Source organism: Lupinus angustifolius, chromosome LG01, assembly GCF_001865875.1.
Source record: "Lupinus angustifolius cultivar Tanjil chromosome LG01, LupAngTanjil_v1.0, whole genome shotgun sequence".
Lineage (NCBI taxonomy): Eukaryota > Viridiplantae > Streptophyta > Magnoliopsida > Fabales > Fabaceae > Lupinus > Lupinus angustifolius.
The window spans coordinates 16,665,821-16,693,190 of record NC_032009.1 but is presented as its reverse complement, the minus strand read 5'-3'; the positions used below and the strand labels follow the sequence as shown (position 1 = coordinate 16,693,190).

The 27,370-nt window shown below is 31.6% G+C and overlaps 1 protein-coding gene across 2 annotated transcripts; it reads right to left on the bottom strand.

The window, feature by feature from the left end:
- Positions 308-22,163, bottom strand: LOC109350235 (cyclin-U2-1-like). Of its 2 annotated transcripts, XM_019591428.1 has the most exons (4): positions 21,613-22,163; positions 20,508-20,776; positions 16,710-16,712; positions 308-335 (listed from the first exon to the last, which is right to left on the bottom strand). In XM_019591428.1, the coding sequence occupies exons 1-2, from the start codon at positions 22,032-22,034 to the stop codon at positions 20,512-20,514; spliced, it is 687 nt and encodes a 228-aa protein (XP_019446973.1). In that variant the 5' UTR covers positions 22,035-22,163; the 3' UTR covers positions 308-335; positions 16,710-16,712; positions 20,508-20,511. The 2 variants fall into 2 exon arrangements, with proteins under 2 accessions (XP_019446973.1, XP_019446963.1); XM_019591418.1 differs by lacking the exons at positions 308-335; positions 16,710-16,712 and having other exon boundaries at positions 20,345-20,776.

The following is a 27,370-nucleotide window of genomic DNA, read 5'->3' as shown; positions in this document are numbered from 1 at the left end:
CCAACACAAAAGAAGAATCCCTTTAAAGGGAAGTTGAAGAGCATACACCGCTTGGGAAGACAACGACACCAGTTCAAACACAAAACCGGAAAGCGAGGAGCAAGCCCACCTATCTCTATTAACGTCTCATCAATCAGATGATGATGAAGTAAGTGAATCTGATCTTTTAGATAATCACACCTTTAATGAACTTTAAAATACCTTTAATTATTTACATAGTGAATATGTTAAGCTTTCCAAATTATTTTTTAAACAGAAAAACGAAATCACTATTTTAGAAAATATCAACAAATTTTTAAGGAAGGATTTAGGTATTTTGAAAAATAAACCTTCTTCTTCAAAATATACAAATTGCATTACTCTTGAAACCAAAATTTATACACTAAGTCTTAAAATTAATAAACTTAGGAAGAGTAGTCGTAATTTAGACAAGATTTTAAAAGTTCAAAGACATCCAATAGACCATACAGGTCTTGTCTACTCAAATAACCATGTGATAAAAAATAAGAATGTCTTCGGAAAAACAATCATGGGAAGAACTATCAATTTTCATTCTAATCCTCTCTTTGAAACCAAACCCGGGATACATAAGCATCTACCCGCCTGCTTTTACTAAAAAAATATTGGTCACGCACCAAAATCTTGTCATATTAAAAAATATGGTGTGTCATATGGCCAATACAGATGGATAAAGAAAGGTTCTAACCCAATAGGACCAAATTAAATTGGGTACCTAATAAAACCTGATTTTTATACAGAAAAGTTTGGAAGTGGCAAATAAATGTTTTACTTAGACATTTTGTTCCATGTATATAACAGGTGACAAGAATAAATTCTCAGTCCTGACTCCAAGGGACAAGAGGTTCATCACTTATGGAGACAATAACAGAGGAAAAATACTTGGAATTGGTCATGTCAGAAAGCCACCTTCTACTACCATAGAAGGAGTAATCTATGTTGAAGGCCTAAAGCACAACTTCTTAAGCATCAATTCATTATATGACAAAGGCTAACATGTGGCTTTCTACCCCGAGAAATTCATTATCGAGGATAAGGTATCAAAAGACGCTAAACTGGTAGGTTAAAGAATTAACAATATTTATATAATTGCATGAAATTATATTCATACGAAAATTAAATGTTTAGTTCTAAATGATCATGACGCATGACATTGGCATAGGAGAATTGGAACATACAAATGGATCAGTTGAATTAATTGATTAAGAAAGATCTTGTAGTTCGCTTGCCTAAAATGAAATTTGTTAAAGACAAATTGTTTGATGCATGTCAAAAAGGCAAGAAAACTAAAGTTTCTTTCAAGCCAAAGCATATAGTTTCTTCTGATTGACCATTACAATTATTGCATATGGATTTGTTTGCTCCTTCTAGGACTATAAGTTTTGGTGGCAACTTTTATGCTCTTGTGATACTAGATAATTTTTCCATATTTATTTGGACTCTCTTTCTGGTTTACAAAAAAAAAAGAGGTATTTTATGTCTTTCCCAAATATTCTAAAAGAGTCCAAAACGAAAAAAATCTGTAACATTCATTACTACTAGATGCGACCATAAGGGAGAGTTTGAAACTGCTTCTTTTGAGGAATTTTGTGATGAGTATGGTGTCTCACACAATTTCTCGGCTCCTAGAACACCATAACAAAATGGTATTCTGGAGAGAAAGAATAGGTCCTTCGAAGAGCTAGCCCATACTATGTTGAAGAAAACCAATCTATGTTTTCAATCGTGTTTCAATAAGATGTATTCTAAAGAAAACCCCCTATGAGTTGTATAAAGGTAGAAAACCAAATATTTCTCATTTTCATATTTTTGGTTGTAAATGTTTTGTTTTAATTAATGGTGAAGACAATCTTGGTATATTCGATGCTAAAGCTGTTGAAAGAATTTTCCTCGGTTATTCTCTTACAAGTAAAGCTTAGAGAATCTTTAATAAGAGAACTTTAACCATTAAGGAATCCATGCATGTGTCATTTGATGAAACTAACCCCTCTAAGGAGGTCAAAGTTGTTTTTATGATGATGATTTACCGAGCATTTCTCAAAGAGAAATCTCCAATATGGAAGAAACAAGCAACTTAGAGCAAATGAAAATAGATGATAATCTACCACAACATGATAAGCATGCATATTCTGACTTGCCCAAAGAATGGAGAACTCGTAAAGATCATCCCATCAACAACATCATTGGTGATATAAACATTGGAGATTCTACTAGCTTTAAATTAAATGATGCTTGTTTGAACCTAGCATTTGTATCTCAAATTGATCCATCAAAAATGGATGATGTTGTTGATGACAAGCATTGGATTCTTGCAATGCAAGAATAGCTCAATCAATTTCAGAGGAATGATGTTTTATAACTTGTTCCTAGACCAAAGAATAAACATGTTACAGGAACTCAATGGGTTTTCTGAATCAAATCTGATGAAAATGGTATTATCATTAGAAATACAGCTAACCTAGTAGCACAAGGCTAAAACAAGGAGGATGGAATTGATTTTGATGAAATATTCGCTCTTGTGCCAAGACATGAGGTTGTTAGGCTCTTGTTTGCATATACATGTTTTTATATCAAATGGAAGTAAAGAATACATTTCTTAACGGATATATACAAGAAAAGATGCATGTCGAACAACCTCCGAGTTTTGAAAATTACAAATATCTCACTTATGTGTATAAACTTAGGAAACACTCTCTGGGCCAAAGCAAGCTCCTAGGGTCTGATACGACCAATTAACTAACTTTCTAAGTGAAAAATATATTTTTTAAATGTCAGGTCGACACTAAATTATTTATAACGAAAATAAATCATCATATTTTACTATTTCAAATATATGTGGATGATATTATTTTTGGTTCAACTAATGATGAATTGTGTAACGAATTTGGTAAGATGATGCATGGTGAATTCGAAATGTCCATGATGGGAAAGTTAAATTATATTCTTGGACTTTAGATCAAGTAAATGGAGGATGGTATCTTTGTCAATAAATCCAAATATTGCATGGACTTGCTAAAAATATTTGAGATGGACAGATGCAAATGAGGCTGATAAATGCATAGACATAACCAAGTATTAGGGTATGGTTGGTTTCATTATTTATCTTACTACTAATAGACTTGATATCGTGTTTAGTGTCTGTTTGTGTGCATGATATCAATCTAAAACCAAAGAGTCACCTCTTGTTGTTGTCAAATGAATTATGAAATATTTGAAAGGAACAACATATGTTGGATTGTGGTATCCTATGGGAAGTGTGTGTGACTTGGTTAGCTATTCATATTTAAATTTTGCTGGTTGCAAACTGAGAGGAAAAGTACTAGTGGTACTTGCCATATCTTAGGAAATGTTTTCATCTTATGGTCATGCATGAAATAGGCATATGTTGCTCTAAGTACTGTTGAGCAAGAATACATTGCAACATGTAGTTGTTGAGCCCAAATGACGTGGCTTAAGCAAAAATTGTGTTATTATGGTTTGGAATAGGGATGCATTCCTTTGAAATACGATAACACAAGTGCTATAATCCTCAATAAGAATCCAATTATGCATTCTAGAATCAAGCACATTGATAGAAGACAACACTTCCTAAGGAACCATGTCCAAAAGAAAGATGTACTCTTAAAGTGTGTTGATAGTCATGATCAACTTTCTGACATATTTACTAAGCCTTTAGCATAAGAACATTTTTTAAAAAATGCAAAAGAAAACTAGGCATTTTAGATGGAGTTGTCTTGTCTTAAGACATCTTTATATTCTTATATGTTTGCTTCATGGTAATTATTGGATGTCTGCTTGTTCTCTTAAATGTTTAAATGCTTCATTTTTACATGTTTTAGGGTGAATAATGGATTACTATGATATAAAGTAATTGATTATCATGTATTGGGATACCTGAAAAATTCAATAACTGAGGACAATACTTCATTATTCAAATGAGTAATTGGTTACTGAATGAGGCATAGTGTTTTGGTATCTGATTATTGTATAGAGTAACCGATTACTTGAAGTTGAATTTCTGGAAACTGGTTTTTCAATACAGTGAGTAATTGATTACTCTATATGACTAACTAATTACTTTGTGTTCCATTTTATATGTCTTTTCCACATTTCCAGAATTCTTCATCTTCTTCAACCGCAAACCCGTGGAACCCCCCTCCACTCTCTAGAAATCCCATTTCTTGCTCATTTTGCTTGAAATTTATGACTACTCATATCATATTTTCAATTCTAAACACATTCCAACCATTTATTTCAACTTTAGAGCACTAAATCAAAAAGCCCCAATTTCAATATTCCTAAAAACCTAGAATTTCAAAACTTCACTTTCATGGCTTCTTCATCAAGAACCAAGAAGCAACACTCTAATGCATCTGAAAGGAGTCAACCAAATGCTTCAAAGACTAATCTGCTGGATTTGTTGTGGCTTCTTACAAACGTAGAGCAACACTCAGTATTCCAAGAATACTTCCTTGGAAGACCATTGGTTTCTCCCAAGTATGGTAAGTTATACTCTTTTCAACTAGAACTTTATTCAATTCCTTAACTCCTTAGGGATCAAAATATTTTTGAATTTTATGAAGAACAACATGCCTATTACCCTGAACTTGTGAGGGTATTGTAGTGCAATTTGAATGTAAGGAAGAATAAGTTTTATTCATTAGTCAATGGACAAGAAGTTGTCATGGACTCGAGAACCGCCAATTTAGTTTGTCATAACATACCTTTCGAAGGAGTTGAACTCAGCTTTAGACTTCATTATCCATACGAGGAATTTGATAGAAATAAATTATATTATAACATGTGTAGATTTCCTCAAAAGGAAATAGAAAGTAGAAAACAAAAGTTAGTGGTTGAGTCTTTGAAAAATTGAGATATCCTCTCTATTGGAAATCTCACTCTGTATGATCAATTGTTCTATTATTTTATTAGATATGTTGTAGTTCCTAAGTTTTCCAATCATTAGCAAATAAATGATATGGAACTACAACTATGTGTGCTATTAAAAATAATATTTCAATAAACTCGGTTATGATGATAATGCAACACATGTGGTCATTTAGAGGGAAACACAATCCATTGCCTTCTGCTATAATCTTAACAATCATACTTGAGCACTTTGGTATTTCCACTAAGGGGGAAACAAAAATTGTGCTTGATGTGACAGATATCAAGATTGATGTGGATTTGATCTATAAGATGGACTTCTTTCAATACGCAATCAATATGCACTTCAAATATCGCGATGATCCACCAGTTGCTCCTGCAGATATTCCTAACACTAATCAACCTGACCCTCAACCCACCCCATTTCATGTCGAGTTATCCTCAACTTCAACGATGCTTAACAATCAGATGACTATTTCTCAATTCAAAAGAAAAATTATTTTCATTGAAATTAGCATATTTAGATTCAATGATTGCTTTTGATTTAAGTTCATAAATCTTGTATGACTTACTATTTACAACATACCTGATGAATATACATTTGTAGGATGTACTTACGAGTTTAATTCTCTTGGGGTCTGGTATTCGGACATAAGTCAAACAACCTCAAGTTCTCAAATATGATAAATTTGGTTGTCTATTCTTGAAAATTTCATATGGGGACATTTTGATTTTAGTCATGGGAACTCTATTTAGCACATAGCAAAAAATTAATAAAAGTTTACCCCACCAAGACGGTGTTGCACTAGAACTTAACATAATAGCTATAACTAATTCAGTTAATGTTCTATTTTTTCTTTCAGATTTATCATTCATTTTAGGTGAATAGTGTGTTGTTGTTTCATGAATAATATGATTCAATTTATAAAAATTATTAAACATGCTAGAGTCATACTGAATGTCTCTATCACTTCCGAGTTTTATTATTTTCTTATTGAGTTGATTTTCAATTTCAAACATATATAACTTAAACATGTCAAACGCTTCACTTTTATTTTTCATAAGATATACACATGTATAATCAGAGCAATCATCAATAAAGGTGATAAAATAAATTTTACCATTTCTAGTTAACATTCCATCTGATTCACATATATCAGAGTGTATCAAAACTATAGGCTCAAATTCTAGAGCTACTGATTTATGTGGCTTTTTAGTTATTTTAGCTTGACTACATGATTCACAAATTTTAAACTTATTTTTAGATAACTTTGGAATTAAACCTAAGCTACTCAAGTTTGAAATTGGTCGTTTATTAATACGACAAAGTCTACCATGCCAAATATTAAAATCACACAAAATGTAAACCGCATCAGCAATTTTATTCATCAAAATATCAACATTTAATTTAAACATGTGACATACTCATTCCTTACAAATACCTCATTCTTAGTAAGAGTATACAAGTCTACATCTATAGTCTGGGTAAAACCAGCCTTATTAAGAAGAAAATCACAAACCAAATTCTTCTTTATCTCTATAGTGTGCATTACATCTTTGAGAATCAGAGTCTTCTAATATGTAAACTTCAACTCAACATCACCAATTTCAACAACAATAGTGGTGTGGGAATCACCCAACAACAGTTTCTTGTCAGCAACATCCATATATATTTTGAATATACCACGATTATATTACACATGGTGGGAGGTGTCATTCTCTACCCACCACCCATCATATCATCCAACCATATTAGCCTCATATAACACTGCCACAATTGGCTCATAAATCATGTTGGTTTGTGGATTATGATACATTGGTTTATTCTTGCACTTGCGTGCTTATATGATCTAGCTTCTCACAATTGAAACAGATAAATTCATTGTCAGAGTCATTCTTAGCGGGTGGCTTAACATATCAGACCTTTTGAGGTTTCAATTCTTGTTGTGACTGATGCTCTTCGTCTTATTCCCATTATAGTTCTGATTCTTAAAATTATTGTCAATTGCCTTCAAAACCTCACTTGAGAATTTCTTCTTAGCACTATTATTAGAGACAATCAACACCTCATCTCTTTGATCTTGTCTACGAGTCTCTTCTTCAATGTGAAGACAAATGATCGGAGATTCCAAAGAGAATTCTTTGGTCTTGTGCTTGAGAAGGTTTTTGAAGTTTTTCTAGCCATGAGACAGTTTGTCAATAATGACAGCTACTTGAAATTGTTCAACTAGGGGCATACCCTTAGAGTAACAGGCAATGTTTTAAATTGTGCTTTCAATCACGGTTAAGGTTATTGTCATTATGGTCGTTGTGATACGAATTGCAACTATTGTGGTGTGATTTTTTTGTAATTAATTTAATGCTTGAATATTATATGGTCCGAGCAGTTATGTTGTGGTTCAATGAAGCCACATCATTGTAATTCAGTTTCACATTACAATTACAATAAAATATAATTACAACAGTCACCATAACTATAACATTGTGACCACATTAATGACCCACAATTGAAAATAATGGTAATAAACAAGGGTAGTAATATGTGGTTCACTTACGAGTCTTTTTTATGACGAACTTATTATGTGCTACCGATAAGGTGAACTCTACAAATGGGGTGTATGATAAATGAAAAAAATTATATATATCTTGTAAATGAGAAATGTTAAACCCATATTTTCTGCGTATATATTTCGAAACCACAAAAAATGCATAATTACCAAAATCTCTTTAATAATACATAAGAATATTTATTAAAATCTCATTATAAAATCTTATGCATAAAAAATAAATTGCTTTTAAAACTACACAGAATACTAAACTAAAAGTGTATGATAATGTCTACAAGGACTGTAGGACTAACTACAAATTCTATAAAATAGTTTCTACAATGTAAAGTATTATGATCGCTTGACATTTGGTCCAAACTCAAACTATATAGACATCCAACTCAGAAATATCACAAAACTTAAGTATAGTGTGATAAAAAAATTCAATAACATTATTCAGAAAATTATAAAAGTTTGACATTTCTAGTGATCACGAGTACATAAAATCTTCATGAAGAATTTAATATTACTAACTACTTCTTCGAGTTTTTTATCATACTCTTTCGATGAGTATGTTTTGGTCAATTTTATAATATCGTTTCCAAAGTTTTATGTATATTAGGTGTTTTTGATACAAAAACTTTATATTAATTGATTATAAAGGTAAAATTATTAAGAGTAAATTACACTGACATCCCCTGAGTTTTAGCGAAATTACACAAACCACCCCTCACTTTTCTACACCTGCACAAACCCCCTAATTTTTATACTTTCATTACACTGATCACCCTTGCATGAGAAATAAGTATGATTTTTTGAACAAAAAATGTTATAAATATAATTAAGTTAAACAAAACATTGTATACTATGGAGACAAGTCCAAATAATATATGAATCGATACCTCTTTATTATTTTTGGTTCGTTACGATATAGTATAAGAGCAATTTAAACAATATCTCTTTAGAATTGTTGATGCATTTTGTAACAAAAAATAATAAAGATACATTGATTTGTATATTATTTGGATGTTTCCTCACAATATATCATGTTTTGTTTAACTTAATTGCATTTATCACATTTTCTGTTTAAAAGATACACTTATTTCTCATACAAGGGTGGTCAGTATAATGAAAGTATAAAAACTAGGAGAGATTTGTGTAGGTGTAAAAAAGTAAGGGGTGGTTTGTGTAATTTCACTAAAACTCAGGGGTGTCAGTGTAATTAACTAAATTATTAATTAATTGAGTAAAAAGAAAAAAAAATGGATATACTTATAAGGAGCAATTTTTTGAAGTTATATCAAGTTTTTAATACCAACAATATTAATTGTTTTCCTTAATTTGAATGAAACTACCAAAAGTGTATAATATAAAAAGGATATGTGAAGATTATTAACCAACTTCCTTAATTCCTACAAATTGTTGGTAAAAGAAATTTGAGGAATATCTTATATTTTAATTCTATAAAACTTTTTATTTATGAAAGTCTTATTTATATTAATTAATTAAATCAAAATTAGAAATGTGCATGTTAAAAAAACTTCCCTACATATCAAAATGCTACTATATATATAAAATAAAGCAATCAAATCACAATACTTAATTTCCTTGGTACAACGAAAGTGATCGTTGTACAACCTTGATTACAAGCAATTAAATAAAGTGTATAGAATAAATAGAAGAGGAAAAAACAAGAGAATTTATTAACGAAATTCGGTCAATTGTGCTTACTCCCCATAAGTGTTGATCGACTACCAAAATATTATTAGAGATTAAGGGTGACAAGCTCTAACACACCCATAAGCCCAAATATCCATGAGATGTTTCTATTTGGTGTGGTGCTTATATTTGGTGCACATAATAACAATGGACTTGAGTCCAATATATAACATTGATTACTTTACTTCATTCAAATACAATAACATATTTCAAGTATCCTCAATAATTTCCACCTTGATTGAAATAGACGAATATATCGCTCCTTAGAAAATTTACATAATAATATTCACCTTTAGCGATATTCCGTTCCACCTTGCTCAATCCCTAATTCTCTTTAGTAGCTCCTCCACATAAGAGCATGCTCCCCTTGAACATAAGCCTTCAATATTATCAAAAGTCTAGCTCTCCAAACTTGTAGTGCAACTTCCCATACAGCCGTCTAACAAAATAGGTCACATAGCTCTTCATTGCTAGAATGTGTTTCCATATTATAGAACATCAAAGTTCACCAACAACCGCCATCTTCAATACTCAGCCAACTAAACAACAAAGCCTCCTTGGAAATCCTCAACTGCTACCACCATTTTCTACTCCGACAATCATAATTCAAAAGAACTACGATACTCCACCATGAGGAGTATACTCACGGCATTACAATGTGTCAATGTCAACCAATGTCCCTGTCACGCCTTTGCATCCAAGTCAATGCTCATGTCACACCTTGCATCTCAACTAGTGTATATGTTACACATTGTATCCAAGCCAATGCTTGTATTACACCTTACATCCAAGTCAGACAACATCTTTGTACTTTTGTAGATCTGCTAATAATTAATATCATTCACTATGATGTTGTGGACACACTATAAGGATATTCCATTATCTCATATAAAATGAGATCATTTGTAACATCTAGAGAGGTATTGTCAGCACCTCACTCATCTTAAGGAGCATATTTATATTTGTCCCACTATTTTGTGTCACTCCATGTGCTAGGAGGTATGATTGACTAGAAAAAATTTAATAATTACAATTTTAACTTAAATATTTTTTCAACCAATCAGAATTGGTGGTACATAGAGTGGTACAAAATGTAGGACATGAGATGTGCTCTCCTCATCATATGGGTCCTTATCTCCATCTTGGTCTCAATCCAATACATGGAATTCTAGGGTTCTAGATCTGACACACTTATGGTCGTTACTACTTTCTTGTCATGTTTCCTTCTCCTTCAACTCATCTGCTTCACTCTTGCATAATGCCTTTGACAAGCCCAGTCAACATATCATTCACCCTCCTTTGTCATAATCTGACGTCTCAAGTAAGAGCCATCTACCAATTAGCTCTAATACCAATTGTTTGTGCAACGAAAGTGACGTCGAGCAGTGTTGGCCACAAGCAATTACGCGTACGTCCTCGAGAGTGTTGATCAGCTACATTATAATACTAGGCAATATGGAACTAATACAATAAATATTTGAAGTATCCTCATTGATAATGTACTCATGGGCCTAAGTATCAATGAGGTGTTTCTATTTGGTGTGATGCTTATATTTGATACATGTAATAATAATAAGGAACTTGAGTCCAATATATAACATTGATTACTCTACTACATTATAATACTAGGCAATATGGAACTAATACAATAAATATTTGAAGTATCCTCGACATAATTAAAGAGATTTTTTCTCACAGAGACAAAATGATTTCCTCATATTTCTATTTTTAATTATTGGCATGGAGGGAGGGTACTAGCTAAAACTTCGTTATATTTTATTCTTCCTAGGGATGGCAAAAAAACCCGTAACCGTGGTACCCGTGAGTAAAACCCATATGGGCACAGGTATGGGTCACAAACGGGTACCTACGGGTATTATAAATGGATTTTTAAAAATACACGTAGTACATATGGGCGGGTACGAGTATTATGATACCCGTGTCTGCGGGTACCCGTTATTTACTTGATTAATATATTATATTTAATTAAAATAAAAAGTACATTATTCTAACATTCATTACACTATGTATATTTTTTTCCTTTTGTTTTGTTTACATATTTTATTGAGTTTGGTGGTGAAACAACCTACAAATATTATTACATGTATAGAAACATACATGTTTTACAAAGAAAATATATACTTTTTGTTACGAAAATGAGAACAAAAAATCACACAAATAGAAAATACCAATGAATTTAGCATTTTTTCCAAATATTCAATCAAAAAGTACAAAAATAATTAAGTTTCATCTCATTTGAAACATAATAGAAGTAAAATATTAAAAACTCATTTATAATATAGGAAATCCGCGTGTACCTGTTGTACCTGTAGGTACCCAGAAATACCCACGAAGGCCCGCACATGGATATCCGTACGGGTTCTGGCGGGTATGAGTAATGATCTCATATTTTGAAATGAGTAGCATGTAGCTACTATCCGTGCCCGTTGTTATCCCTAATTCTCCCGATAGTTTTATTTACTCACATTTATTTCCTTGTTATTTATTTTCCCGTTCAATTTTTGGTTAATTATTATGAGGATAGTGACATGCAATTTCGGTTGTTACTAGATCAGATGTTCATATTTTTGTCCTATATTAAGTCTCTGTCTAATTAAAAAATAAATAATCAAAAAATATAAATTATTATTTTTATATTATTTTATAAAGTTTACTGATTAAAACATAAAAATAAAATTATTTTGGGACAGAAATTTACGAAAAATATAGTGTGGGCAACACGTATTATCATCCTAATTGGAATATACAATAAGGCAATATCGTGAAACTCGAGTCGGACAACAAACCGGAAGAGGTTAAACCGTCCGGTTGGACCGGTTGATTCATATATAATTTATTATTTGATCTGTAAATAACATATTTCCATCTTTTTTTGGACTAGAGTAAAATAAAATATTAAAGTAATGTTCTATTTCTTTTTTAAATTTTAAGTGAATCGTCTGGTTCACTTCTTGGGTTATTGAGGTTCAACTGGGTTTAACATGGTGGGATTAGAATTTTTCCAGTTCAAATCGGTTCAACCCTTATTTAATTAAGACTATAAACTATAATTATTCTCAAGTCCGATCAATAATTAAATTGGTTGAACGTCCGGTCTGACATAGTTATAGCAACAATGCAATAAAGTCCACGAACTCATTTGTTTGTTGTTCCATTGTCACATCATATACAAGTATTGAGGTTCTATAAGTTAGGTGCACGTACTATTCCGTTATGTCTTCTCTCCATCCACATTGAAATATTCCACTTCTCCACCCAACTCCACGTATTTCTTTACATGTTTTTCATACACGTTTAACAATTTTATTATTTGTACAACTAAATTTGATATATAATTAATATGAGTTTAAAATTATTGTATTGTCAGTATAAAGTTTTTACATTACCGGCATATCAACAACCATTGATTTATATTACTTTTGTTTAAGAGTCAATAATAATTAACATATGAATGATAGATAGAGATTTATTGATAGTATAAAAACATTTACACTGTCAGTATATACATATTAAATCCAATTAATATATCTCTTCAACATTTGCTACACACATTCACATTAATCTACTATATCTTATACGAGATGTTTCAAAAAATATTCGAAATATATTTTCACATGTTTTCTCCACTTCCTTTGTTTTAGGTAATTTGTTAGAGTATACGTATATAAAAGTCATCCTTATTAGAGCCCACGTACATGACGAGTGAATTTACTTAATTCAAAAGAAATTAATACCACAATGTTCATTTTTCTCAACCCAACTCCAATATGTCTCAACCATAATGTTAACTTTACCATCACAATATTAGATTAAACAATTGACATGGTAAATATTTAATATTTTATCTTGAAAACTTATGTAGCATGTAAATCATATCACAAATTATGAAGAGATGATTGGTTGAAATAATATATACATATTTATTTTTAAATAATATTCGAATTTAGGTCATTCATGAAGTTAGAAAAGTTAGATCAATGTTTCATATTACATACTGAATGACGTGATGTAGATGTAATATTATGGTTGCAGTGACTTCTGTAACTATACTACATCGTAATTATGGTGTGATATTGAATCACAATGATGCGACCATAATGGGTCATAACGCAACTGCATCAGACCATATTTGGGTTGCATCAGACCGCAACACAATCACTTAGGCCGTATTGGGCCACATCGATATCAAAAAATATTTTTTACTCACAAAATAATTCACACTACAACGGATGCAATCCACATTGCAATGGTCGTAATGACTACAATGTCACTAACCCCAACCATAATTTAAAATGCCGAATAGGTATATTATATTGTGAAAATTATTATTGACTAGGAAAAATAAAATCAGGAAATTAGAACTTATTTGAAATACAAGACAAAAAAATTTGCTTTCTATTAATCATATTTTCTTCTTTAATTTCTTTCTCAAAATTAGTAGGAAAAAGAAAAGAAAAGAACGAAGCAAGACTCAAAGTCCTTTAATCCATAGTTGTAAAAATTGTACTGAACTAGACCCCAAACCGGTACGGCATGCATATTATACCGGATAAGTATCGAAACTGGCGTAAATCGGTGCAAACCGGCCGAATTTCGTTAAAACTGGTGAACCGGTGGGAATTTCATTGAACCGGCCGATTTGCACATATAAGATTTTTTTTTAAAATAAAACAGCTAGAACAGTGTCATACACTTTATGTAGAGGGTTTCCACTTTCCGCTTTTCAACTTCCAATCTCTTCTTCCACGGTTCCACCAACATCATTCTTCACTTCTCCAATCTCTTCCATACTCTTCCAATCTCTTCCATCATCTTCTTCGGTTAACTTTTTAACAACATTCTTCACTTTTCAACCACATTCAACAATCTCTGTCCAGTCCCTTCCACCAACATATCATCTTCCGATCTTCCAACCTTTTGAATTTGAGGTAAGACCACACTCTTTGGTTATATCTTTGTCTCACTTTTACTGCCTTTTCTCACACCTAATGGGTCATATCTATGTTGTGATGTTCTATGTACAGTTTGTTCAAGGAATATTTCTGTCGAGATAATGATTGGCAAAGACAATAATTGTTCATTTATAGTCTAATTCATTGTTATCATATGCAAATAAAGAACATATGCAAGAAAAATATATAAGAATAAAACCAGATTTGTGTAAAAGAAAGGCAATGTGATCAAATTTATGTGAGTTTGTACAAAAAATCACATGGACATTTATTATCTCAACAGAAATATTGGACACTCACATGTTTGCTTATATCTTTGCTTTGACTGCTTTTCTCATTGCATTTCACACAATATTGGACACTAACATGTGACTCTACTATCCCTATCTTTTTCCACATATCCCACTCTTTAATATTCCCATAATTCTAGTTTACTAGGAATTATGAAAATTTTGAATTTTATGTTTTGGTTTTTCTTGCGGTTTACCATTTTTCTTTCTAAATTTGGTACAAATAGTATTGTTCTTAATTGTTCATGTTATAGAAATAACATTGTTTTATTCCTTGTAAGATTGTGATTGAAAAATAGCCATCAATAATAGAATTATTTTTAATTGTTCTTAATTGCTCATATTGTAGAAATACATGGCATCTAATGAAGCTGAATTACCAACATCACAAGAAGCATCAACGTAAAATACTTCTATAAGCAGTTATATAGGGAAATCAGATCCAGCTTGGGCGCATTGTAAACAAGTTCTTGCTGATAATGGAAGAACGATTATATTATGTCTTTTCTGCATGAAACAAATTAAAGGTGGTGGCATCACTCGGTTTAAGGCTCATTTGGCTGGAGTACAAGGACAAGTTGAAAAGTGTAAGAAAGTACCAGCATATATTCAACATCAGATCTAGAAATCAATTGAAGAAATGAAGAGCAAGAAGAAAAGTAGAAGACAAATACAAGGATGGTAATCCTTGTGATGAAGTTACTGATTTATTGCACACTCAACCAATTGAAGCACCTCATACATCTACATCTCAGAAAGGTAAAGGTCGCATTGGCAATTACTTTATGCCTAGAACAACTCCTGATGCTCAACGCACTTTAAAAAGTGTCATGCAAAGTAAAGAAGTGATTGAGAAATGTGACATCGCCATCTCTAAATGGATGATTCATGCTTCTGTGTCGTTTAATGTAATTAACTCAGCTTATTATCAACCCATGGTTGATGCCCTTTGTAGCATGGGTCCGGGTTATAAAGGTCCCAACTATTATCGTGTTCGTGGTCATTTGCTAAACAAGTGGGTTGAAGATGTTAAAAAACTTGTAAACGATTATCGATCAATTTGGAAGCGAACTGGATGCACTCTTATGGCTAATGGTTGGACTGGTCGAAGCAGACAAACTCTTATTAATTTTCTTGGTTATTGTCCTAAAGGGACTGTCTTCATAAAGTATGTTGATGTTTCACATGCTTCCAAAACTACAGATTTGTTGTTCAAGCTTTTCAAGGAGATAATGATGTATGTCGGTCCTGAGAATATTGTTCATATTATTACAGACAATGTTGCTAACTATGTTGCTGCTGGTAGGTTATTGGAGAGAGATTTTCCTCACATATTTTGATCTCCTTGTGCGGCTTATTGTGTTAACTTGATGTTTCAAGACATTGGAAAGTTACCAGAAGTAATTGATATAGTATCATATGCTACAAATATTACTAAGTATCTATATAATCATTGTCACTCGTTATATCTAATGAGACAGTTCACTCATGGGAAAGAAATACTCTGTCCAACTCCAACTCGCTTTGTCACTAACTTCATTGCATTGCAAAAGTATCTTGGCCCAAAAGGATGCACTTAGAGCTCTTGTAACTTCTATAGAATGGACAAGCTTATCTTATTCCAAAGATGTTAAGGCAAAAAAATGCGTAGAACAAGTGTTGGATTCAAACTTTTGGAAACAATGTGCTGACATTGTTAAAATTACTGAGCTACTTGTTCGTGTGTTACGCATTGTTGATAATGAGGATAAGTCTGCGATGTGTTTTCGTTATCAAGCATTCTTTAAAGCTAGAAATGAGATGGAGAGGAGGTTTCAAAGAAACAAGACCAAAATAAAACCTTATTTGGAAATTATGGATAGTCAGTGGGATTTGCAATTAAAAAGAAATCTCCATGCTGCTGGGTATTGGCTTAACCCACAATGTTTCTTCAATGTTGAAGAATTTGAAAAATATAAGTTCACAACATCCGACCTTTTGGATGTTTTAGAGAAGCATGCTCATGGAGATCCTGATTTGCTAGATAAGCTAACCAGTGAGATGAGCATATATAAAGATGTTGAGTTAATTTTGGAAGAGCGGCTACTATACATGAACGGAGTAAAGTGATGTCAGGTATAATTAGTCTTTCATATTTGGTAATTGTCTTTAATATTTATTATTAACTGTCTTAAACGTTTATTATTAAACAAGATGCTGAATTAGATTTCATGCATTGTTGTAGATCAATGGTGGGAAACATATGGATGTCGTACACCAAATTTGCAAAGGTTGACAATCTGCATTCTACGTCAAATATGTAGTGCTTCCGGTTGTGAAAGGAATTGGAGTGTGTTTGAACACATTCATTCTAATAAAAGAAATAGGTTAGAGCATAAAAAACTTAATGATCTTGTTTTTGTTCGTTACAACTTGAGATTACAACAAAAATATTACTCTTTTATTCAAAATATGACCTTAATTGTCGTTCTTTACATATTTATATGTAGCATGTATTTATGTTTGTATATAATAAAATCTATAAATATAGCAGTCACTTGAGGCATCAAAATTATGACCCAATAAATTTAGAAACATTGGAGGATCATTCTCGTTTTATATTGGAGGAGTCCCCCCCATTTCTAACTGTTGAAGAGATTGAAGCTTTACGAAATGACCTTGCAAACATTTCCATCCAACCATCATTTGATGAAAGTGATATGTTTTTTATTGTCTAATGCTTATGTTTTTCATTGATTTCCATCAATTCCTAACTCTTTTAAATTGCTAACTATATGAAAACTGACATTATTGTAGATCAATTAAATTTAGAAGATGATGATGATGATGCACAACTCAACCCGATGGAGAATGTGAACCTAGATGAAGACAATGTGGGTCAAGCTTCAGGCTCAAATGATGAAGAAATAGAACCTCGATATGAGACAACTTTGACTCCTTGGTGTTAATATTAAAACACCAATTTATGTTTTGTAGACTGAGTGGTGAACTTGTGAGATTTATTTATATTTTGTATTTGTTAAGTGATATATTTGGATTGATATATGTTTTGTACTTTAGACTTTGAATTTGTTAAAAACTTAAAGTTGTTTGTTTATGTGAATTTTGACTAGATTATGAATATGAATTATAAATTTGAGTACCTAGTGAATTTTTGTTATTATAGGTTTTTATATATATATGTATATATATAAACAGATATGTCCGGTTTAACCAATTTAATCGGCATGCGATTTAATTACTGAACCATTGGTTGAATTATTATATCATTATATCAGTACCCTGACCAGTTTTAATAATACGGCTTTAATGACTTTAAAATAAAGATGCCCTCTCCTTCTCTCTCTGTTCAATGATTGAAGCTGTCTTCTGTTGGTAGTGCATCATAATCCAATATAGTAATGTTTCTATTGATATGCTAATTCGTACAAAACGACACGAGATTATAGCAGAGGATGGTCAACTGCGACAAAAGCTAAGTTTTTTATTTTATTTTTTATTTTATATGCCAGATTCAACTTCTTTTTACTTTTTTCGGCTCTTTTGTTTTAAAATTTAATGATTATATATGATGATAATAATAATATCACCCATCTTTAGTTCATGTTGTCTGCTATGCTCATGCTCACCTAATGCCTATCTAAATTAGGGTAAGTATATGCATGCATGTTTCTAAATAGTGATGATCAGACCGCCTTAGACATGTGCAGGGCAGACTTGGCAGCCGCCCTAAACAAAACTAAAAAATATATGTACAAATTTATATACACTTCATATAAAATAAACAATATATATTTTACATGCAAACATACAAATATATATAACATAATAAAAAAATAATACAAATGGAACAATATATACAAAATATAAATGATATATGATACAAAATATGTATAGTACATTATTTACCTATTAAATTCAAAAGAAATAGTACATGTACATATATAACATACCAAATACAAATGCATATACATAATAAGAAAATTATCGTACGTTCTTACACTTAGATATACAAATGTATATATAATAAATAGAACAAATTTTCTTATATTTGACAAAATACATATACATTTGCAAATTTTATATTCAATACTGTATCTAATGATACTCGTGAGCCACTCGTTTTGCCTATTGGAAATGCCTACGGGCGAATAGGGTATGTTGGGTTAACATTTTAGGACGGATGGACACAATTTTCATGTCTTGTCCGCCCAATAAATGCAAACAAGCGGACACCGTAAGCTTTACCCAAATTGTCAATGATAGGTAAAGCAAATGAATGAGTAAAAATGATAAAATAGTAACTATCTAACAAACTAACTAGAAAATTGTTGAAATTGTTGAATACCCTATCTCTCACCAAGCAAGTGGTGTATCTTGGTGAGTAAAGTCTTCAGATCGATGATTATCCAATCTTTTTCTTCTCTCTTTTGAATGAATTTGGACTCGCTTGGTGACATCTTCAAGCTCATTGAGCCAGTAGTGCACATTTTCTTGTTCCAGTCTCACTGAGTGAATGCCTTATTCTCGCTCAGTGAGAGCTAGTCACGTTAACAAAAACCTCCTTTTGTATAAGCTGATTTTCTACATAAATTTCTAAATAATTTGATATTCTAGTTTTAATAGATTGTAATAATGATTCATATTAATCATATGACACTCATAAAGAAAATATATCATCGAGTATAATTGGAGTTGGAAATTGTACAATTGATTTGATTAATTTGGTAGTAATTTAGGTATGAATATTTTTGATAACTATCAAAAGTATTCTTTACCTTATGAGTAAATAATTAATCTCTTTTGGATGTGTGATTGTTCGTTATCAAGAATTGAATCTTTAACTTTTTTATCTTTTTAGGTTCTAGGAGTGTTTTTCTAATTTAGATAAGAACTTGAAACAACTCCAACATTTAATTTTAATGCAAACCAGTGAAATTTAACGAAAAGGAAGTCATCAATACATTTTCTCCAAGAAAAGAAAAGTTATTTATTCATTGATTAATGTAATAATGACAATTTTTATTGAAAAGTGACATTGAGTGAGCATAAGAGATTGTCAGAACCGGTACAAGCACAAACCAGACAGATGACTTTAATATATGATGATGAATGATAGGTGAAAATTACGTTTTTAGTGATGGTCGATAAAAACCGGAAAATAATGTAAGAACTGTAGTAAACGATGATCACACTCACACTATTGGGTGACTAAAATTGTAATTTTTGTAGAGTATGATTATTATACACCGGGAGCATAAAGAATTTATACATATTTATTATACTATCTGTCATTTATTTCTATTTTTTATGAAAAGTTAATAATAAATAAATATCATCTATAAATGATACAATGACAATGTATAAATCTCATATGTTATCAATATATATTTTTTCCCTTTTGATTTTCATATGGAACTAAAATGAAACTCCAAAAACCACGATTTCATTAACTCATACATAATTTTCCTAATTTCACCTTCTAGCAACCAAGCCAGTGGGAGCTACTGATCCAAGGGCTAACAAATAATAAGTTCTTTTAAAGGACAAAAACAAAATTGAAAAGGAATAATCATTTTTATGAGTATAATATATATATATATACTGTAAATATAAATATTTATACACATTCAGTACACTATTCACCATTATTTATAATATTATTATTTAAAAGTTAATCTTGATAAAAATAAATGATACAATAATAATATAAAAGCTGTTAATTGTCCGTGTATACATTTTTTTATATTTTCTTATAAGTAAAAGTTTATTAATAAATTGAGTAAGGAAAATATCACAATTACTAAATATGTGAATCCCAGCTAAATATGTGAATCACAACTACCTACACTACCCCACTATTATCAAACAATTCTGATTTAGGGTCCCAAAGTCTAAAAAAAAGGAATACACATTTAAAAGAGCAGTAAAATCTTAATTCTTCAGATCAGGAAAATATATCCCACAATGCTTTTCCACCGTTTCCTTATGATGAAACGAAACATTAATTTTGTACATATCCTTAAATCTCAACAACCCCAACAAATTTTCAGAACTACACTATCCTTCCTAACAATTCTACAACATTACACGTCCAATTTGTGTGTAATCCCTATCTTTTTTATGTCTTGTTTTAATTTCTTCTGCACAATGTAGAGTTCTCTCAATGTGGTACCCTCCTCCAATACTAACTTCTCTCTCCAAATGGCAGCAATAACTCTCAAACACACTCACATTCACATGCAATTTGAAACCCATCATAAACAAAAATTCTAGCTCCAACTCATTCAATTCTTTTGTTGTCAATCCACCAACTTTTGCAAAGTATGAATTTCTGTAGTTCCTGTCAAATAAGAAAGCAGAGGCCATTTTAGCATCACATAGATCTTAGCTGGTGTATAGTCAATGATGGAGATTGAAAGAAACAAACTTCTTAGTTTTACTAAACACATACCAATTTATTGCAAAACAGGTTTAAGAAAATGAGAAAAAGACTTGGACAAGTGCCTTTAAAAGTTAGATTGTCCACATGGTTAGTTGTACTATTTTAAATTGTGGTTGCAAATGCAATCATTGTTATAGTTATGGTTGCTCCAATTATAATCCTTGAATATAGTAATGTGGATTGTTATTATTACGGTGTAAATTTTTTCTCTGATTAAAAAATTGAATTTAGGTATGATGCAATCTGAATATACTTTATGTTATGGCATGATATAGACACATTATGGTGAATATCACACTCCAATTATATAGTATGATGCCGTTGTGGGATTATTACAACCACAGCTGTATTAAGTGATCCACAATGTGAAATAATAGTGTAATATTAGAACAAGGATCCTCTTCCTTCTCTAATAGAGAGACAACTACTAATTTCTCTATATTTTTAATAACAAAAATGTAATTTCATGATAAATAAAAGGATAAAAATAGCATTAAATATTGTCTTTTATTTATTATTGTGGTACACTTATTAAAATTTCTTTTTTTCCAACACAGTTGACTAATAACAAAGACAATAACTAAAATTTTGAAACATCTAAACTTCAAAATTGATCAAAAACAACTTTACAGACTAAAACCGGAATCAAGTCAACTGTTAGAATCAAATTATTATAATTTTTTTATAGGGAAAATAGATTATGAACATAAACAAGAAGGGGGAAGAGTTCTCACATGTCCTCCACATACTTAGAAGCCACCATTATAGTTGTTATGAGAAGCCTATGCACATTTGTAGCATTGATCCAAAACCCAGGATTGTTATGACAAAACCTGTCAATATAAACATATGCTACTACATAAACAGAGGGTCCTGCCCTAGTGTACTTGAAAATTCTCTCTAGATAAGATTCAATGGTCATATCAGGGATCTCCTTGGAATCAAACATGTTTGTGTTCTTGATCATAGCTTTGGAAAACAAAGCACTTGAATAGTTCTTCTCAATTCTCTTTGTTCTTGCCATGCTCCTCTCAATAAGTGAAGCTAGCACTTTTATCACTAATGGTGTGTTGGAATCTTCTTGGTATGAAAATGAATACAAATCATAGTGCAACTTCCTTGGGGATATTGTCATTGTAGAAGAAGAAGAAGCCATGAATTAAATGTGGGAATAGAATGTTTTGAAAGGGATATTGTATTTGTTGTTTATTGATAAGTAAGCACAAGTAATAATGTTGTTGTGTTAATGTAGAAGAAGGTTTTAGAGGTGGACATTGTTATAAAGGAAATGGGAAGTGGCAATAGTGTGAGCATTATTTTAAGAGAAATGAATGTAGGCCTAAAAATGTGAGTTTTATACACTTATGTATCATATATTATTTATGTTTAATAATTATTAACTCTTAAAAATACAAATGATAATGATGAATAATATATTAAGAGAATGAAGTACTTTATCATATCATGAAATAATTTATCTCCTACAGCTAGTGTAAGAATAACATATATACTATTTTGTTTAATTTTTGAAATATTTTTATAAAAAATTATGAAATATAACACATGTGATGATTTTATAGACTAGAGAAGATAAATTATCTCTAAATATTTTATTCTGATATATTAATATTAACTGCATCAATTTTATATTGATAATGGATACATATTGAGTTTTACTTTACAAGTGTTAGTAATTGTGGAAAATTATTAGAATACGCAGAGGATGTGACTGCAGCAACTGAAGTTACAATCCTGAAGGCTCCAAATCTCAGAATTCCTAATTGGGGTTTTTAGATGCAATTTAAAATACCTTTCGTTTCCGATACGTGGCTATCTCTTTATAATTTTATTAGGAATTGAATTTTAAAAATTTTAGCAATTTAGTAAAATCTTTTATTACTGTATCAATGTTTTGTTGGTTAAAAAAAAGTTTATTGGATAAGATGAATAAAGAAAGAGAGGAAATGAATGGTAATGGTTTTTGGGCATTTGGAATTTAGGGACGGTGGAAACTTTATGACTAAAAAATATATAAAAAAACATGGATAAATAAATGATTATAAGAGTGCATGCTCTTTGAGATGAGAGGGTACAAAGGACAAAACAGCACCAGCTAAGTTCTCTGTATCGCATAAAAAACAATGTAGTTAGTACTATTTCTCTATTTCCATGATACCCCTGACCCGCCGACAGTGTGGTGAAGGTTAAATTTGGAAATAGAAGATATAATCATAATAGTAACAAACATGCATAGCTGGTAGGTTAGAGGTTGGATGTTTGGGCCTACATAATTGAAGGACATTTAAATCTAAATTTAATATCAATAAATATATAGATATTTTGGAATTTAATTTGTTATATTTTCTCTGTTTTAATTAAGAGAATAACTGAATTTATTAGATGAGACATTTGCATACTACCAAATAAAAGTACTACTTCTTTGGTTTCTTTTTAATTGTTTTTTTCTAGAAAAACTAATATGTTCCTTTTTAGTTCTCTTCCTAGAAAATCAAAGAAATATTAATCAATGTTTCACAATTCTAACTTTGTATTTTAGGAATAAGCACCTTGTTACTAAAAAGATTGTGGTTGTCAAATTAATGAATAATGCAATTATTATAGAGATGATAAAGAGTAATGTTGAGGTATAAAAAATCAGAAATAAGGCATGCAAACAATTCTCAAATACAAGAAGACAATAATGGGCTTATCACCTAATGATTTTTTGTTCAGTTAGTTCATTTTATTTCTTTCAACTATCTTAGTTAGTTATAGTTAGTTGGTTATAAATACTAAGTGACCTATAAATAATTCAATTCCTTCTTGCAAAGTTGTAAATCCATGGGAGAATTAAATTTCTATATGGTATCAGAGCACCTTCAAAAAATGCGACTTCATCACGTTTCTGTTCCTTACAATGGCAGAGCCCAAATTGTTATCCTCAAAGCCCAGTCAAGATGAATCTCAAAACACTCAATGTACTTGAACTTTCTGTTTTAGGAAAGTCAATTAGGAATAGTTAGTTTTCTGTTTTGTCAGTTTTCCTATTATTTGTTGTGTTAGTTAGTGTATAAATATCTAGTTTTTTTCCATTTTTCAACACAATGTGATTTATTATCTTTTCACTTTCAATATACACAGAAACATTCTTTTACATTTTTCTTGTTTCTCTCATTTGCTTCCATTAAAGCTTGTCATACAACTTCTTGTTCATTACACCATGGAAAGCTTCCACTTTCACATGATATCATAGCACATTCTTTGAAGGTGTCTCTACTGCGTAACTTTTCTTCATCTTGATACACTATTTGCCCTCTTCACGTTTTCTTTCTCATTTCCCTTTTTGTCTCGAATGACAAATCAAATCGTAAACCCAATCTTAGATCCTGGAAGTCCATTCTTCATCCACCCTAATGAGGACCTCGGTGGAACCTTAGTCTCCACTCTATTAAAAGGAGAAAACTACAATTCATGGTCAAAAGCCATGAACATGGAACTTGAAACGAAAAATAAACTTCAATTTGTGGATGGAACCTTGCATAAACCAACTGGTGATGATCTTATATATCCAGTTTGACGCAGATGCAACACCTTAGTGGTGTCTTGGTTGAATTAGTCAATTGACCCTACAATTACCCAACATGTCTTATGGATGGAAACTACTGCTGAAATCTGGAAAGATCTTCAAGAAAGGTACTATCAAGGTGATACTTTTCGAATCTCAGATCTTATTGGTGAAATTTACTCTATAAAACAAGGAAACTCTTCTATTGAAGGTTACTATACAAAAATTAAGGGACTTTAGAAACAACCTGACAATTTTAATCCAATTCCCCCTTGTTCTTGTCATATAAAATGTCATTGTTCTTTAATTCCCATTGTTTAGAGTTACATGGACCGTGATTATGTTATATGTTTCTTAAAGGGGTTAAGTGAACAATTTTCAGCCGTAAAATCTCAGATTATGTTAATGGAACATCTCCCACCTCTAAACAAAGTCTTCTCCATGATTTTTCAACAAGAAAGACAAATGCAAGTAGAAGATCCCAGGCTTTTGGCTAATCTTTCAAATAATAGTGATATGCATAATATGCAGAACAATGTATTTAGAGGGAGAGGAAGAGGATTTAGAGGACAAAGCTATAGCATACTAAGTAGAAACAATGGTTTATGGAGATCCTTAGGAGACAAAGGTCAAAAAATTTGCACTTATTTCTAAAAGGTTGGACACACTATAGATGTATGCTATAAAAAGCATGGATACCTTCTCAACCACTTCAATTTAGGCTCTACAAATAACTGTGTGAAAGAACAGGCTTACTGATCTTCCTAAAACACATTAATGCAGATCACTCCTTATTCATCAAATCCAACTCTTCAGGTTTTACAACAATACTAGTCTATGTTGATGGCTTGGTATTAGTTGGTAATAACCTTCAAGAAATCACTAACACCAAGCCTCTGTTAGACAAGGAATTTAGCATTAAAGACCTTGGTAACCTTAAATTCTTTCTAGGCATGGAGACAACTAGATCAACTCAAGGCATTGCTTCATATCAAAGGAAATACACACTGGATTTACTATAAGAGGTTGTATTCCTTGGCTCTAAACCCTGCTCTACACCTATAGAATACAATACCAAAATTCATACACATTCTAGTGAAACTCTTGCTGATGGATCTCCTTATAGAAGATTTCTAGGAAACGTTTTCTACCTCACTCACACTCGTCCTGATATTTCCTACTCTCTTGACATTCTAAGCCAATATTTCGCTGCTCCTACACATCTTCATCAAAGTAGTGCAAACAGGATTTTAACATATCTCAAACAGTCCCCTGGAAAAGGTCTATTCTTTCCTTGTTCCAATACAACAGTAATAAAAGGGTTTTCTGATTGAGATTGGGGGGCATGTTTGGATACTCGAAGATCAATCACAGGATGGTGTTTTTACCTAGGCTCATCCCTCATTTCTTGGAAAAGTAAAAGGCAGAATACAATTTCTAGGTCTTCTACAGAAGTAGAATATAGAGCTCTAGCCACGACCTCTTGTGAAGTTCAATGTCTCCTCTTTCTCCTCAAGGATCTTGGCATTTCCCATTTCGTTCCTGTTAGCATTTATTATGATAATAGATCAGCCTTATATATTGCAGCAAATCTTGTTTCCATGAAAGAACCAAACATATAGAGATTGATTGCCATATTGTTTGTGAAAGGGTGCAAAATGATACTATTCATCTTTTACCCATCTCATCTTCTTCACAAATTGCTGATATGTTCACTAAATCCTTGTCACCAGCACCATTTCAAGCTTTGTTTCCAAGATTGACATGTTGGACATTCACATATCAGCTTGTGGAAGGCTGTCAACGACAATATTAGAGCCCAAATTGTTATCCTCAAAGCCCAATCAAGATGAATCTCAAAACACCCAATGTACTTGAACTTTCTGTTTTAGGAAAGTCAGTTCGAAATAGTTAGTTTTCTATTTTGTCAGTTTTCCTATTTTTAGTTATATTAGTTATTGTATAAGTATCTAGTTCTTTTTCAATTTTCAACACAAATGTGATTCATTATCTTTTCACTTTCAATATACACAGAGGCATTCTTTTACTTTCTTATTATTTCTCTCATTTGCTTCCATTAAAGCTTGACATACAACTTCTTGTTCATTACACCATGGAAAGCTTCCACTTTCACACTTTTTTCTTTGTTTCTTTCTTTTGCCATTTTTTGAGGGGGCCACATTTGGACTTCTTTACCTTTCCTTTTTTTCTTTCATTATTTCCCTTTTTTTTGAAGTGGAATCCATTTACCCATTTTTCATTAACTCATTTTTTCCCCTCCCTTTCCTACCTAAAAATCCTATCTTCTCATTTCAACTAAACAAACTTTATTTCTTCATATTGTCTTCCAAGCCACAATAGTCTTCTCCTATCCTCGTCTCTGTGAAACAAAAATGGGAGCCAAGATGGCCCTTACTAATCCAATGTTAGATCTCACAAGTCCTTATTTCCTTCATTCAAACGAAAACCCTAGTGTTTTTCTTATAGCCACTATTCTCAATGGACCAACTATCATTCATGGTCCAGATAAATGTCCTTGGTGCTCAGATCGAAAAACAATATCCGATTCATAGACGGGTCTCTGCCAAAAACCCCAAATGATGACCTGATTGCCTCAAATTGGAGTAAATGCAACAATTTGGTGGTTTCTTGGCTCAATCAAGCAATAGAGCCACCGATTCTTTAAAGCATATTACAAATGGAGACAACATTGGTGATATGGGAGGACCTACGAGAAAGATACCATCAAAGAGATGTCTTCCATATTTCCAATCTGAATGGGAAAATTAACATTATCAAGCAAGATCATATCTCAATTGTTGCATATTTTACTCACATAAAAGGGCTATGGCAACAATTGGACGACTTCAGGCCTATACCTTCTTGCTCACATAATATGCTCTTGCAACCTCACTCCCATTGTTAAA